Source organism: Ooceraea biroi, chromosome 6, assembly GCF_003672135.1.
Source record: "Ooceraea biroi isolate clonal line C1 chromosome 6, Obir_v5.4, whole genome shotgun sequence".
Taxonomy (NCBI): Eukaryota; Metazoa; Arthropoda; class Insecta; order Hymenoptera; family Formicidae; genus Ooceraea; species Ooceraea biroi.
This window is the reverse complement of record NC_039511.1, coordinates 12,637,899-12,655,605: the sequence shown is the minus strand read 5'-3', so window position 1 is coordinate 12,655,605 and position 17,707 is coordinate 12,637,899. Positions and strand designations below refer to the sequence as shown.

The 17,707-nt window shown below is 40.3% G+C and overlaps 1 protein-coding gene and 1 non-coding gene across 2 annotated transcripts in view; one reads left to right on the top strand and one right to left on the bottom strand.

Annotated features, from left to right (window-relative positions):
- Positions 1–3,675: 3,675 nt before the first annotated feature.
- Positions 3,676–17,707, bottom strand: part of LOC105276131 (ras-related and estrogen-regulated growth inhibitor) — a 38,286-nt gene continuing 24,254 nt past the window's right edge. Inside the window, exons 5-6 of the mRNA XM_011333503.3 lie at positions 13,153–13,334; positions 3,676–6,105 (exon numbers count right to left, since the gene is read on the bottom strand). Of these exons, the coding sequence (XP_011331805.1) occupies positions 5,847–6,105; positions 13,153–13,334 (441 nt within the window). The 3' untranslated portion in view covers positions 3,676–5,846. The remainder of the gene's footprint in view (positions 6,106–13,152; positions 13,335–17,707) is intronic.
- Positions 6,252–6,323, top strand: Trnaa-cgc. Its single transcript has one exon. It is a non-coding gene; the product is annotated as a tRNA-Ala (tRNA).

The window sequence follows — 17,707 nt, the reverse complement described above, 5'->3', positions numbered from 1 at the left end:
ATCACGTGTTTCGAAAATTTCAAAGATTATTCATGAAAACTAGTATTATTTTAGAAATATATTATTTGTATTTCTCTGAGATAATATGCTTTTACGGATACAAAGCTGATTTTCATACGCTTTGTTCCCTTCTTTGTATTCTATTAACAATTTTTCTGCATGACGAAATCTTTTTTCTTAATTTTTCTAGACATTAGAATGCAATATCTTTAGTTTTTATTTTGAATATTTATTTTAAAGTATTACAGAAAATTTCTATTATTACTATATAGTCGAGGCCCATTTATACAATTAGCTGCATGTACAGTTACCTTATGGTTGCTCTGTCGTTGTCAACGGACTTTCTTTTCTCAATCCATCGATGGTCCTTCATGGCACTCACTACTTCACTTGCGAAAATACAGTTAATTCGCGCGACAAGATACGGCACTCCCGACACTCGTCACGAAGATGCGGTTAATTACGATCGCGCGCGCATTGATCAGCAGAATACGACGCTTGCATGGAACTTTGAACGGTACTACCGACGCGTTAATCATACGATAAGTAAACGCCGTCGCTCCGATAGTTTTTGCGAGTGAATTCCAAAGTGCAATGTTATTTGAACGAATTCCGTGATCGAGAATTTAAAAAAATATATCTCGTTTAGGCGACAATCGCACTTGCCAAATTGGGGCTATCTCGGAACAGAGGGTAAGGGCTGACCCGATGAAGACAAAGTGGGGTCAACATAAGATTGGCGCGAATGCAGTTCGCCAACCTCTTGTCTTCGCACATTAACCGCGACTAATGTCAATTCGACCTGATTAATCGTTGTGAGACACTAAAATAAATCATACGGTGGTGACAAGGTTGACAAGGTTTATTGGTGATGATCTCAGAATGTATGATACGCTGTCTCCTCCGAGCTAAACGCCAAAGCCATGACGCCTTTCCGGTGGAAGTTCCGATCATCGTTGCATTATTTTATTTGTTGAAAGTGTGCTGACGAAAGGAGATAGCAAAGTTTGAATTTTGAAATTAATACCATGGGACTGATCAATTAACTAATTAATTGAACTTTCTCGTACTAAAAATGAAAACAATTTTGTCAAATTAATATTAATTAATAATTATTAAGCAAGGTTTTTTTAAGATCATCGAGCAAAGAAAATATGCCAATAAAACGCGCGGTACATTGAGTGGCACTCGTGATGCCCGTACTTTCCTTTACTGAGGCGCACATTGTCAAGCAATCCGTTATGAGGATAAGAGTAATAACAACAAAATAATATTATTTCCATCCAAGAATAATATCGTTGTTTCAATTTCTATTTCGAATAAATAAATCTCACGAATAATCTACTTTGAATGCCCATTATTGATCGAAAAAAGTTATTGCTTTGACTCTTATAAGTTGTTATTTGCACAAGATAATTAATCGCGCGTACTGATGATCTTTAATCGTGAAAAATAGTTTTGTGTGTGTTTAACATGTTTTAGAATTTGTCGTGATGGTGACTCTGAAAATTAATGTGACATATAAATCTGTATTGTCTGCCTGTTCAATTGTTATTCCGCGAATAACAACGAACTGAATGCTTTAAACAATATATACACTTTATGTGTCGCAAAAGACGAATATTGAGTGTCGTGTGCCAAATCATCTCCGTATAACGAAACATTTATATAACACACATAAAGTAGAACGCGTACATGCTCAATATTTGATTCTTTTCATTTCAAATTATTTATTGATAAGTGTCATTTATTGAACAGTCGTAAAATAACTTTTCATTACCTAGATTACTTAAGCCAAGCATATATTAATCATTTCGCGTTTTTAAATGAAAAATGTTTAGTAAATTACATCTAAATCAGTAATAAAAATGTAAAATGCGAGATATATTTGTCTCTAAAAAATATCAAAGAAATAATTATCTAATTCCGTAGATTTAAAATTTAGATAGTGGCCATAAAGTTTAAGTTTTGGCTCGTTACCGCATCATTTTCTATACTCCGAGCAAGAAGCTTCGGAGAAGAAGGGTCATCATGGTCGCCAATTTGGCAAAAAATCGAGAGTAATCTGTTGCGAATCGCGGGCAAACTTAGTGAGCTTCGTTAAGTGAATTTGCCGCCGGTCGTATAACTAGCGATTCGGGCCAAGGTTTCGGGTGCAACACGTGTTCGGCCGTTTTCTCTCGAGCCCAACGATACAAAAATAAAATATAGCTCCCCGGGCCCTCGATGTATGCATTCCCTCGTGATGACGGCACGATCGCTCCACGGAAAAATGCAAAAAGAAAGGGCAGCATCGTAAGAGCAGCGAGCCAATGGAAATAAGGGTTCGAATATCTTGCGAGAAATTCGATATGTAAAAAACAGTGAGTTTTCTATATATATAAAAGAAATCTAACGATTCTAATGATCTCAATAATATTATAATTAACTAAATTATATGTGTGGATACATATGCAGTGATAATAGTAAAAGTAAGCAATAGTATAAGTAGATAATAGTAAAGTGCTTGTTTGAAAATTTTCTCTCAAGACTTACTCTTAAGGTACGTAAAATCAATTTTATTATTGTTCCCCTCCCGCAATGCTAATAATTTTCTCGCGTTGCGTTCTCGCTTACTTCGTGTAGTAAGTGCCTGTCACGAATGTCAAGAGAGTTATTAGTAGCTGTCATTTTAACTATGAAAATCAAGTACGCGCAGCAGCAATTTGAATTAAAATGTGCGAGTGTTTATATCATTGCAGAAGAAATCGTTGGAGAAACCGTTGGAGAAACTGAGTGAAATGAAAAGATTTTCATTATGACTAATGTAATGTGCGTCCTTGTGGTTTCCTGGCGCTTCTCCATACGCAATCTGGAGCGCGCGAATACAGCGTGCCATTGTTTACGACAATGACAGTTACTTTAACAATCCGCGGTATTTTTAACGTTGTTGATTTATGTTTTACTGGTGCATTCGTTTAATGTTGTCATAAAATATTGCATTATTTATTCTATAATAGTTTCAGAGTTATAAATACTTATTGCATAATGAATTTTATACGTAGAATGATATCTGATTATCGTGTTACAAAACTATTCGGACAGATTGTATTTCTTAAATTATGACTTCCAGAAAATCTTGTTAGTTTCATAATTTTTTAAATAGTTTTTAGAGTCATAATTTTTATATAGAAATTTCGTTATTTATTCATAATAGATTGAAAATTATTTACTTTGAAATAAATTATAGTCTACAAAGTTCGAAGTGTCGTATTATGCGTATTACATCTAATTGACTTATTTGTTTCATTCCCGATGACTCCCTAGTATTTTTCGCTGCATCAATGCGTGTTTTCAAATACACATATATAACTGCATCAAAAATTATAATCTTTTATGTCAGTTTAAAATAAACAAACGAACAATGAATATTTCTTTTTCAAAATGCAACGCAAAGAAAAAATACCAACACATACATTCTGGTAAACGTCACTTATAATTTATCATCACACAGCATCAGTCAACAAGTCAAAACTACTTCGATATTTCCGATAAACACGATAAATGTATATTTATTTATCAAAAATAATTCTGGCGCGAATAAAACAACTTACCTTCGATGACCATTGATGACTCACGTGGATGACAGGGAACAGATGATGGGATGATGGAACAGTGGGACTCAACTTGACGAGGTTTAACAAAAGACGCTTCTTTATTATTATCTTCTCTCGATAACAAGTGACTAGCACTTCGAATACAGCGATCGACATCTGCCTGGAATCGAATTACGCACTCACACACATTAGATACGCTAATTTCAAGTGGAATGTATCGTGAAAAAGAGAGATACGCGCTTCGCTCAGGCTTTCTTCATCCGAGGAAAGCCTCAGCCAAGGAAGCCCGTCGCACACGATTCTTCTTCCACTAGAAACTGGCGTGCTAAAAAGGGATCGTGCAATTTACTGTTCGTAAATTATCCGTTTCCTTAAAAACGCAAGTACAGTTGTTTATTCTTCTCTTTTTTGACTCCCGTCAAAAAGTACGCCAGCTGATAGCAGAAGAAAGCATGCTGTAACGGGCTTTAACGTCGTTTCGAAGGCACTGAAAGAGTTTACGAACTACGCGAATCTCAAAGTCGATCGTAGTCTCTATGCTTGTCGTAAAAAAAAAGACGATTTACAAAACGTCGCGCGCGGTTGTAGAACTTAGCGAAAAGGCAAACGACCAACATTTCCTACGATAGAGTAGACGAGACCCGCGATTATTGGTCAGTCGTCATTGACGAACGCAACATGGCAGCCACTCAAACGATCATTAATATCTTTTTAACCCATTAAAAGCTGTATAAACTTTTATGATCTCTTTTTGTCCACAAAATTTAAGAACAAATTTTTAATTGTGACAAAAGCGTGAAAGGAAGAAAGGATTAAATAAATTAAAACAATTTTTAATTTATCTGTAGAATTTTCTTCATGATTGTTATATTGTTTTGGTTAATTATTCTTGGTTGTCCAACAATACAAACAACAACAGCTTTTAATAGGTTCAATATTCAGATACTCGCGCTTGTTATTCTTTTCCTCTCGTACGTAAAATCTTAACGATTACTCAAGTCTCCGAGACTCTCCAAAATATGATAAGCGAACGTGTGCGTTATTTACACTTAGGCTACTTGTTTTAGGAACATTAAAGTCATCGAATCAATCACGCCTGGCGATGAAGGTGTCAACTTGCTGTCAACGAGCCGCTTGTGGCCTTCAAGAAACAATTAAGGCAATAGGCAGGAAATCGAATCGAATCGCGATCTCTTCCACTTGGTGGAAACATCGAAATTTGAAAGACTCACGGGTTTCGTTCGAGAGCATCGAAAGAAAAAAAAAAGATGTAAACCCTAAACAGTATACAGTATTTCGCTTGCGAGAGAAAAATATTTAGTTTTGGAATTACAATTAATAAAAGAAATAATCGCTCTGAGAAAATGTCAAAGCGCGTGTAAACCGTAAATCAGGGTAATGTATAAATATCAATTAACACTTATACTGTTTAGGGTTAATGACGTAATAACTTAGATCATCGAGTGATGTGGAAGCGTTATGTTTATCTGAAATTACGAAATTTGCACTCGCGGATCCGGTTGCGAGGCGCTTCACAACCGGAAGATCGTTCTCCACGTCAATCGTCTTAAGAACTACGCCGTTCAGGAACAACTTGCCAGTCACTTGTAATGTCACTGTGAAATGTCATCGTGATATCTCAAAAAAGAAAAGTACCTTTACACACCCTCAACAATCTCAGAGTCCCGCGTTGATTCGCTTCGCGAGAGTCCTACGTCATTGAAAGCAGGATCACACGCGGACACCACGTGAACACCTTCCGTTGGTATTCACAACAATTCTCTTCAAAAAGATGATTTCGCCCTCCAGGTGAACGGAATTCTCTCGGAGTTTGGATCTTTCCGCTGCCAGATCTTGGAGAACCTCGAATCTTTCGCAAGTCCACACGTCCACACGTCGTGCTTTCAGAGACTTGCATCTCGGATCGTTCTCAACATTGGAATATCAGTCTTACATCCTCGGAGTTTCAAGCCCGAATGCTTCAGAACCTCGGAAACTTCGTTAACGAATGCTTCTTTTTCTTCTAAAACGCTTGATAAAGGACCACCTCTCGTCGAAGAACGTTTCCGAGATCGGGAACGGTTTTCCGATCCCAGCGGCCCTTCTTCAGAGGCTTCTTCAAAAAGGCACAAAATCGAAAAAGGAGATTCTTCGTCAGTGATTTGAGTAGACGTTGCTGCTGAGGACGACAATGTTGGTCCTCCTGCCTGGCTCATCTCGTCCTCCGAGGAGGAGGGCGCATAGGAGGCGTCATATGCTCAACGACGGCCTCTTCTTGCGATCCTTGGTAGTGTTCTTGCCGAAAATCGTGCCTAGGACCCTCGAGACCGAGTGTACCCCAAGTTTCCTGCGGATTGGTAACGCCCGCAACAGCTGCACTGATCTCGCCTCCCGTAGGAGCGCCTGAAACGCTAACGCTGCTCCCGCCGGACTCTCCGCGGCGCTCACCTCGTAGAATTGACATCCGTGCGCCAGGGACAATTGCTGACCCTCGTCCACGCAGACCTCTCTGCAACACAAACATTGGTCGATTCCTCTTTAATGCTTCTCCTAATAAATACCTAATTTTTAATATCCAAGATTTAAACTTGCGTCGATATCTCTATCGAGATCATGCGCCGTTGAAAGTTTCAAAATAACGAGACATGACAATGTGGGGGTGTAACTCAGTGGTAGAGTGTCTGCTTCGCATGCTGAAAGTCCTGGGTTCAAATCCCAGCTCCTCCAAATCTTATTTTTTTCTAAAGCACGAACTCGCGTCTGAATACCGTCTTATGTCGGAGCACCAGCTTTCAATCATTGTTATGTCAAAATATTTTGCAAACTTTTAAGAACCGTAAATTTGGATGCTTCGCAACTTTAATTTCATAATAATTTAGAACTTAAGAACGTTAGATATTTAAGACTACGTGAAAGTTTGAGATCTGTTTAGTCTTATCAACTTAAAATCGCGAAGCTTCGAGATTTATGGCCCTTCTGCTTTGTAACAGATCGAAGAATCGGAACAGACCTGTCGGAATCGTCATCCCGTATGATTCATGGGAGTGGTTTATATTTCGCGGAACACTCGAATCACGTGTTGAAACATCGATTGGGAAACGGCGGAAACGCGGGCCGGATGCTGCGGGCGTTCGCAGATTTATACCGGCGGACATTGCGCTTCGCAAGTCAATGGAATCATCCAAGGCTCGAATTAAATCTTGGCGGAGCGGCGGAACATACTGGACCGACGACGTGCTACGAGTTTGGCAAACAGCAGACGTCGCGGTTGGAGAGAGGTGATTGAACGGCGACATAAAGACCGGACGTTTACGAGAGGAAGCAGAGTCACTGGAATTTCACCGAGATGAGGCCGCCAGGCGCCGCAGGATATTTATGATGTTAGGGTTAATAAGAGCTTTGTTAGCTCTCTTAGCTTTATGTATATATTTCTGTACATTCATAAAATTCGCACTATATCATGCATTCTCTGACATATAGATTATTCTTCCTCGAGATATTCAGATCGACTGTTATTTATAGAAATATCTCATATTTTCGAGAATTTTTAAATTTATGGAACGAGATTTTCGAATCTTTAAAACTTTGTTAATTTTCGGGCCTTCGGATTATTGTCTCGAATCTCTGGCTAATAATGATTAAATACCGATCGCAGAATGCATTATGCACAATTTGGCATTTTTATCGGCACAAAGAGCGCAACCAAAGAATTTGGAGTCTCCGAATGCGTGAAACGAAGCCAGAAGGGTGGAGGACACAAAATATACCTGTATTTCCAGCACGGAGAATGCGGCTACGCGTGCGTGTGTACGGCAAAGGGACTTCAATATTTATGGAGACAATTAAATTCGCAGGAACACATGATCCTCACAAGGAGTGCGACGAAGAGGGCGAAGGGAGGCACGAAGGGCACGTGGGAGGGCGCGCGATTAGACGCGATCGTGCACGAGCCGACGTGCCACGCTCGCGGTCGTTAATCTGTTCCTTTTTATTTTATACGAGAGGCGACCCGACGTTGCTTTACGAGCAGCGGGTGTTAGTTTCTGTCGAGCCTTCTTAATTTAAAGGAGACAGATAAAATGTTTACGACACATTTTTGGGATAATATGTGCGTCAATATGTCCAGCGGAAAAACAGACCATGAAAATCATGTAGAAGTATACAATAATATCCCAACGGATTATAAGAATTTTCAGAGAAAGGAAAGGTACAAGCACAATTGTGTAAATCAGTACATATATCATAAATCATTATACAATATGCTTCAGAACTGAAGGTTTTTAAATATCTGCAACTTCAAAATGAAGATCCAAACCTGTTTCAGAAGAAAAAGATCCTCAAATTTCGGAATAGAAATAAGAATGGAAAGCTTGGAGAGACCGAAGAATTCGCGCTTCGGTCCCTAGAACGGAAGTGGCTCTTCTCGAACCAGTCCGTCAGCCGTATGAATGCTTCGCTGCGAGGAATCGTCGGCTGTGATATTTCGAGATAAGCGTTATCGATGCGCAATATTCGCGACCAAACGACGGCTCTCTGGATGTATCTAAAGAGGCGAAAACTCGTTCTCGAGAGAGTGGTTGCACCAGCCCTGCAGCGGACTCCGCTCTAATCTTTATGAACTCCATTAAGACGACGAGCGTGGCTACCGGATAGGAGAGACACGACGCTCCCTCGTCGTACGATCTCCCCGACTTCGACCTTCGCGCGTCTTCGCCCTTTACGCATCTTGGGTTCTCGCAAATCTTTATCTTATGATTCTCCAGAGAAAGGTGAATCATTAACATTCTGAACTCCTATGAAGTCATTTTGGAATTAAAGTTTTAAAACTTCGATAAAATATACAAAATTTTGATATTATTAAATTAGAAAATATTAATATCACGAATCCCTCTAGGCGGAATCTATTTTTAACAAGTTTCGTAGCGTTCTCACACGCGAGGCAGTGCATATCCAGCACCATCGATTTAAAGTTGATCATTTAACATACATGCGACACGTAAGGAAAGGCGCGCTGTAATTTATGACTTGTCAGTCCCGGGATCGATGGCTCTCTCAAATAATTCCGGTTTAATTAAATTTCTCGACGATAATCGTGACAGTTACGAAGAGCGTGTATCTCTTGCATACCATCAAAATGCCAGTTACGTAAATCGAACTGCTCTTTTCCAGCGTCGCCGCGCCGCCAATCGGCGACGAATCGCTCGCTTGCAACACCAGCAAGTCTGTGACATTTTGTTTGTATGACATTTTTGTGATATCGATACGCCCCGTCCTTTTCCTTTTGTTAGCTCTCCACGAAATTCCCAGCGATTCGACATTTTATTTATTTCAATCGTGTTTGCCCCGTAAAACTCGATCGTTCTGCGCCTCGTCACTCTCGCTATCTAAAGGTACGCTCAAAGTTGAAAGGTTGAAATGTCGTGATTGTGTCCCTCGTCAAATTCTATTGTATGTCCTATCTGGATGTATGTACGCGTGTATGCACCTTTTTACCTATATGATATTCAACGTTTTGACGTATTAAATAAAGACATGCAGTTTATAAGATTATTAATTGTTTTTAATCTTTGCGCCTTTCCTTGAAAAATATTTTTATTTTTTAGCAACAGATATCTTGGACACTAGATTTTCGAATCAATAGAGCTTTTAATGAATCGTCCTGTGAAATAAGAAAGTCAGGCCTTAATTGTTCTATTTAACGCCGATAATTGCATGAGTATACCGAATCTTTAATTAATTAATTTTTGCAATGTTTAAGGAAGAAGCAACTTGGAATTTCTTCGCGTATAGAATCCCGCCAACTGCGGCGCGCATTCTTTTCAAGACATCCGGTATAGTAGCGTCGGATGTAATTGCAGCGTAGTTGCCGTCGTTACTAGATCATCGGTGAGATTTCTCCCGGTATGCAAAGCCCCATAAAGGAGGCGTAAGGACGGGAAGGTGGCTCGTAAGGCGAGAAAAGGAGCGTGTCTTCGTTAACGACGATCCGCATTCCTGCGGGATTCGCGCGGGAAATTCCTCTCCGTCCGGTGAAAAAGGAGTATCGGGTGAGTACCCTATTCATCCGCGTGCTTCTTCCGCGATTCGGAGCGAGACATGATTTTCATGATGCAAGCTGAATAATTAGTAATAAAACTGACGATGCACTTACTAGCAGAAGGCGCTAGGACAAGAATTATCCTGGATTATCAATTATACATATCAATCTCCAGATCAAAGAAGCGTTATTATGAATAATATGAAATAATTCGGAGTAACGCTTAATTAATTGAATTTTTTTCAAGAGAAACTTTTTTCTCCGGATGAGGGACTTTGGTCTTTTATCTTTCGATGTTTCAGTCTTTAAAGTATAATATAAACAGAAGATTGCGTGATAGCTGAATTGCAGAAAATTTTCACAAAAGTTCTCGAGTTTAAAATTTTTTCTTCTCAGAGGAGTTCTGAGTTGATGATATCATTATTTTTTATATTGCCTAGAGTTCTCTGCTATTGAAAATACCGTAAACTCAGAAATGAAAAAGTTCTCAAGTTAAAAATTTTTTCTTCTTCACACATGTGTCTCGAGAGGCTTGCAAAGGTTAAACAATCTTACAGAATTCATTTACACTTTAGCGCCTTCGTGCTGTCCTATTAATGTAAATTTATCTTCGGTGGACACATGAGAAGCCGCGTCGATCCGACAAGGTTAATGAGCCGCCGCCGTCGCCGCTACTCTTTATTCAAGTTACAAATAAAAACGGTGAACGCATACTAGTATTTCCTAGCTTTCTCTCGTCCGAATCACGCAACGCAATGATGCACTTTGAGCGACTCGTTGCATAAAATGCGACGAGATGTATCAATGCTCTGAAAACTGCACGCAAGCCACACCTGGTTGCGTCGCGCGTCTTTTACATTTTTCCCAAATTACGTTCTATATCGAGCACGCCACAGATCGCGTGGTCCATATAAAGGCAACGATATGTCGCCTTGATAATTATCATTAAAATGACTTTAATGAACCGGGCTCATCGTTAGGAGATTAATGTCCTCTTCATAAATTCATTTAAAATTTAAATCAGGTGAATCTGTAAGTATCTCTTTTCTCTTTTACAATTTTATGTTCTTTTTACGTGATATATTTCATGTTGTTTACGTTATTTATATTATTAATCGTTCGTTCATTTAATTCTAGATTCCGAGGTATCTGCATCCAGGACAGACGACTTAAAATCGAGAAAACTTATCTGACGACTTAATATTCGCGTGTTCAACCCGGTTCTCCTTTATCGGCAACCTTATATGTACGAAACTCATTTATCTATTTCTCTATTTGTATGCCTAACCGCCGGGAATCCTCGATGTTCATGATCCGATACATGACACGACGCGACACGTGGCACCGATGTAAACCGCAACGTCGGTATTGGATGCCGCCGATTCAAGAGACACCCGGCAGTGGTCTCGTAAAAGCGCGTGGTAGGAGGTAAGTGCAGACGATTTTTTCACAGATCTGGATGAGATACGTAAAAAGAGATCAGGTTCGTTGTTCCAAGCCCGAGAGATATCAGATGGAACGTGTCTCTGGAGAAATGTTCCTCGCAAATAAAGGGTGCAACGTACGGAAACAGTTGAAAGCCACATCTTGTAGATCTCGGCGAGACATCTAGAAAATAGGATCACGCTCGCTTGTCTAGAAATCGTTGGCACGATAAACTCTGCCCGGCCAAATCTGATCATCTCAAACTGAGTCAAGTCGTCCGGCTGACTTGGATGAGTCGTTCGCCGAAGATGACGTGCCAGACAGCCGATTAACTTATTTCATCATCGCGTGTCCGATCGTACGTTCGGTTCATCGAACTGGTTTTTACAGAAACGTATGCCGGCAAAAACTTGATGGTGCACTGCAAAAACCTCTTTGAAAAATATCGAGTAAATGAAGTGTACGAAGAGAATGGACATATCTTCCGAGTGAGTTTTGGCAACTCAAGATAAATATGAGAGAAATATATGAAAGATAGAATAGCAATTAACAATATTAAAATCGAGTCATCAGCTTACTCAGATCCTGGAAATCCAATTTACTCTGAGATATTCATGCGATATGTATCACAAGATGTGAAAATTTTCTGCAATTCAGCTATCACGCAATCTTCTGTTTATATTATACTTTAAAGACTGAAACATCGAAAGATAAAAGACCAAAGTCCCTCATTTCCTCCCTAAGCGAGTGAGCAGCCGGTCTGTACACTAGGTATACTATATACTAGGTAATAGCGAGTGCAAAAGGGACAGCACAACTGCTGGAACAACCTAATAAAACGCCGGGTACCGCGAGGAGCCGTCTGGAAAAAGGCGAATCGCGTGGCGCACGCGAAATCTCACCTCGTCTAGGAAATGTCGGCGAAGATCCTGTTACTCGCAGGTGGAAAGTGAACTGCAGGATTAATAGGCCGATCACATACACATACGCGAGAGCCGCGGCTAGTCGCGCGAGTGCGATCGACGGGATAAACGCGACAGCGAGGTAAAAAAAAGAGGAATGCGATCGAATAATCGACGATTCGCCGAGGGCGATACACGGAGCCGCCGATCGAAGATCGCGCGACGCGAAATGATATTGTAATTCTTGCGCCGGGCAAACTACTTAAGCGGCCCTCATACGATCCGTATCGAGTCGGCGAACGATAAATTCGTCGCGATAAATCTCAATTCCGAGAACGAGATTCGGCATCATAATCATGACGCATATTTAGCGTTAAATAAAACCCCAGGACCCCAGCGACGCTAATTCTTCTGACAGGTTTCTTATCGAGTCGAGCGTCAATGTTTCCTCGAGAATATTACTCGTAGTATTCTCCGGAGTATTAGTTACTTTCAGATTTATATGGGATCAGATATGTTTTTCATTGCGCTCGATACTTTGGAGAGAAGTATACTTCTCTTTTAATCCATATCTGAATATGCAAAGAGAGACTACTTTCTATTAATCGAATGTATTTCAGATACTGATGGAATATATTCATCGTGTGAGAACGCCTTAAAACGGTAATCGACAAAGTGTGCCAGACTTGCGAGGTCGCAATGAAAATGGGCCAAGTGTAAGCATGACATTATTTATGAAAAAGTACGTTCTTTCTTTAATTTTATTAATGAAAGAAATTTAACTAAAAATGTTTAACAATAATCATCGTACTACAGTAACAATTATTCAACGATAGCTTGAAATAATTATGGCATGTAAGCAAATTTTGGAGATGACTTATTAAGAATCTAACTATAGCAATAAATTGCACAATTAAAAGAAAACTTTATCAATTGTAATCAACTTGCAATATCTATTATAGTACAAAATTCGATATAAATCGCAAAAATGTTTTCATGCTAAAAGTACCAAAAACTTTCTGTTGATTTATTAATGATCGTTTTTTGCAATGTTCAAAGTAATCACACGAATAGTTTATTTGCTTGTATATCAGCACAAGTCGAAGATCATGAAGCGGCGCTACAGCGATGGTACACGCTCGTCTCTTACGAGACCGTTAATCATATTTGTAACAATGTGATTTACGCTTACCGGGCATGATCCAGATCTCTCTTGTTGCCGAGCAGGAGGGCGGTGAAATAGGATGGCAGGCGTAGATCCGCGAGTTGCTTGAGAAGCCCTCGAGCTTCCTGGAAACTTCGCTTACATGTCACGCTGTACACCACGACGAAGGCCTCGCCCCATCGTATGTGCGAGTACAGGCAACCATTCTCCTGAAACAATCGATGGAGCACGTCGATCACTGTGACAATCTGGAATCGTGAATCGGATTTAATTCGACGTATCTCACGCTTAAATCTGTAGATACCTCAGGACATTTAAATGTAAGACATTCTATCCCTTCAGACGGTATCGATCGTAGAAATCGATCTTGGCTCCTAACTCTCTTTGTGCATCAAAAAGAATTCAAAGTTTACAATGGCATTAAAAAGGAAATGTTTAATAAATGATTAAGAACTAAAGCAATCCTTTAGTCCTATCTATTCACTGTTTTAGATTTTATTTGTCCATGTAATTTTGATTAAATAAAACAGAACTGTTTTAATCAGCAAGTTTAATAAATTTTCAAATTTGTTTAATATTTCGAGTTTTATTCTTTCGGAATTCTTGAATTTTTGAATATCATGCATCTTACTTTCGTAGTGTCTTTATAGCAGGATGCATGTGTCTTCGTACGTGAATAAGACCGCTTTTAATGACTATAAAATGAAAAGAGTACCGGATGAACGTGTGCTGAAAATTCGCCGCACGTTAATTTTTCAACTTGCGTCCGTAAATTTCAGCCATCACTTAAATGCCGCATCCGGCGAGACTGAATTTTATTATAGACCGAGATAAATGTGTACTTGATCCACACACGCGCGTATTTATGGACGTTATTTACGGTCAAATCTGTCGAATTAACATTGCGTATAACGTGCTCGTAAATAAACACCGCAGGAACTCTGACAACGGTGAATACGTTCCATTCACGTTGCCACAACGCGATGTTGTAACGTCTTAAGAATTGTTGAAATCTCTCAGTAAAAAGGGGGCATTAAAGTTGATTATATCGTATCAAAACCTTGCGCGGTTGCACAAATAAAATTTTTGCTCAAATTCAACGATCGCGATGATTTACGAGAAGATTTATGGATCTTTGAATCGTTAAGATTATGCAAATCTAAAGAACTTTATGAAACCTTCGATTTATGAGATCTTAAAACTTCGAAATTGCACTTTGGATAAATTAAAACTTCGAGTCATAAGATTATAAAATCGTGAAACTTTGAGGTTTTAAGTAAATAAACAAAAGTAAATAATAATAACAAAGCTCACATATGAAAATTTAAAGAACTACGAGAATTTAAAATTTATTTTTTTTTTAAATTCCTGTCTCTTCAATTCGTCGTGTTTTCGCACCTCAAAGTATTCGTATTGTTCAGCACGTTAAATGAATACCAAATCTGACGTGTAGCCTCGATGAGATAGACGTCGTCATCGTACAACGCCGGCAGGCGTGCATCTGTCGCGTCGTGAGACAAGCTCAAACTCTCATAAATATTTATTGATCGATTGTATTCGAGGCAATTGAACGCGATGCCGGAATTGCGTTCACGCATGTCACGCGAGTGCATCGACGACGTTGTGTAACCGTCGCCAACATGATTCGCCCAGTTATGAAATAATGCAAAACGCTTTTTGATTAAGCAACACTTTAAATGCACTTCGCGCCGTAATTTCGTGGAAACGAGCCGTAATTATTCACCGACAACTCCTTGCTGTTAAACGTGACAAGGTTCGTACGTGCAACAATAAAATTTACATTTACATATAATTTCGATTATAAATACATTTTTTATGCTTAATATAACTTTAATTGGTAGATTGGGCTTTGAAATAAAATAATAAACGAAATTCAGTATATAAATAAATTTACACAAAACTTCTTTTACAAAATTTAAATTTAAAGCAAAATTTATTAAGCTATTTAATCAAGATCGAAGTTTGCATGATAACTCTCTTAGTCAAATAAAAGATATTGTGATATTAACTAAATCGATCGTATATTATACGCACGTAATCACAAGTGCTGTAGAATTAAATATAGATAAGTAAAACTGACATTTCGTAAGAACTTCGAAAGCTATTAAGGCGGATAAAAATGTGCCCGCAGACTATAATTTCGGTTTTCTTAACGACGCGACAGTTAACAGGACACCCGATAGGACGAAACGATCGCGCTGTCCATTCGGAATCGATTCAAGTGGGCGAGAACCGTGCGCTTTAACACCTACGCGATCCCGCCGGATAAGCAACGATCGCCCCGGCGACAAAGTTATGTTTCTTCTTGTTTGTGCCGCAGATAACGATCCCCAGCTATTCACCTTTACAGATAGCGCCAATATTGTCGGCTAATAATGCTCGCCGATTAGAAGACCGCATATTCCGCATAAACGGCATTTCACGAGATCGCAATGGATCCCTGGACATCTTTCAATCGCGACTCATACTTGGAAAAATATCAGCGAGAAACATCCCGTTCATCTGACAGGACCAACCTGCCAGCTGAGGCGACGTAACAATTTTTCGAATTTTGGAAATATTGTAAATCTAGTATTTGGAGAAGAACGTACGTGGAGTGTGACGTAGAAAATGTCGACTTGATCAACTCGATATTACTGCCGTTTCAGGATGCACCGTCGTCCCATCCGTGTCTTTTACGGGGCTCTCATGCGTTTTCGAGTAAATTCCCCGCTTTTATAACTATGCGCAACCTATGCCAAGTGAATCGAGTTTCTCCGAGGTGGTACCACGAGCGTGGATCGGCGTGTATCCTGAGACGTATCTTTTCTTCTCGCGACAATGCACGTTTCCACGAAAGCGACACCGACCAACCCGACGCCGCGGGATGCCGCGTTATTGCCCGGTCACTGACAATGAGTTACAGTGTTATTACTCGTAGTTTTACAACGATAGGGTTCCTACCGGGTTCAGTACCTCCCGTTCCTCTCCGAGAGAAAATGAGGGGGAGAGAAGGAGACAGGCAGATAGTAAGTTATGGTTGATGTAACGAGCGACGGCCGCCCGAAGCAGCCGAGTGGAGGAGGGCGAAACGAAGGTGAGGCAATAAACTGAATTATCGCTCTAACACTCTGAATCGCATACTGCGCAATCGGCAGGAGTATTACATGAGGGTCTACTGGCATATCGTACCGATATGTATCGTGATCGAACCGAAAGCACGGGAAATCGTCGCTATTTAATCTCCGCCGCATCTTACGGGAGTCATACCGCACGTACGAGAATCGTTTGATAAATTCTTAAAAAATTATGTACTATCATATCAGTTTGATATTAGTGCCACCATCTCATATACTTTCTAAGGACTTATCAAACGTATGAGAACGATAACATTGTTGAGCCTGTTGTTTAACTTGGCTCTTACACTTGTTTTACGAGCGATGCCATCGGCCGCGAATACCACCGCGGCCAGCACTCCCTGAATACCACGTACGTCATCATCCCTTTCCATTTTCCGATGTCATCCAGAATTACTATCCTCGAGAAAACGAGAAAAGCTGCGGCAGCACGTGCTACCACCTCGAGAGATATCTCGGGTACGTATTGACGCTCACGCGGCTTGTTTGCGCACATGTGCACCATCGAGAAATTAAGATAAGCCGACCGACAATGGAATTTCAATGCCGATCCGAGAGCCTTCGTCATCGAGATCGATTGCTCGATCGCCGGCATACCGTGGGTGTAACGACCTTTAGAAACATTTTTAAAAACCACGACAGTCGCGAGGACGACGCGAATTAATCAAGCGAGGAGAGATAAGGATTATTAAATTAAGACGTGCGCATTCCGGCGAGGTATTCGAGGATTCTCAATTCTAATTACGTTCGATATTACATCATTCAACGGTATTACACACGCATACAATTTCGATTAAAATAAATATATATTTATATTAAATAATCAATATCTTGAACAATAATCTGTCCACTATTACAGTTCGCGAACACAAGACTTGAACTAAATCTCAAAGCAAGATTACCAAGTTAACCGGTTTCGTAACGAAATATAATTGCCTTCGAGTTTCCAAGTAATTTGATAGGCGGAAAATGAAACTGGAGATTGGAAGAGAAATTTAAAGTGTAACATATCTCAAGGCAACGTCACACAACAGAACTGCCGGACAAGCGCATATCCGGTACGCACCGGTCCGAAACGCCGTCTCGTTACATTCGGTCTTTCGTCTGCCCTAACCCTCTGTCTTCGCCTCTCTCGCCTTCCCGGGGGCAAGGAGGGCACGCGCTTAATTATCAATTATCTACCGGCCCTCCCACGAAAAGCAATCGCAATTACGAGCCGGTCACGAGGCCAGAGGGACCAGTCAGTGCGGACTCGCTCCCTTCGTCCCTGTCTCTCTCGCCCTTTCTCTCCTGTCCTCTCTTTCCCTCCCACTCGAAGATTTATTTCGTACGTGCACGCGGATGAAGAACAATGCGAGAATTGGGGAAGTGTGTCACCAGGCTGCCGGCACTCTTCATATTCGCGAGGCGGAACACACCTGGGCACCACGCGGCGCTGCATCCCG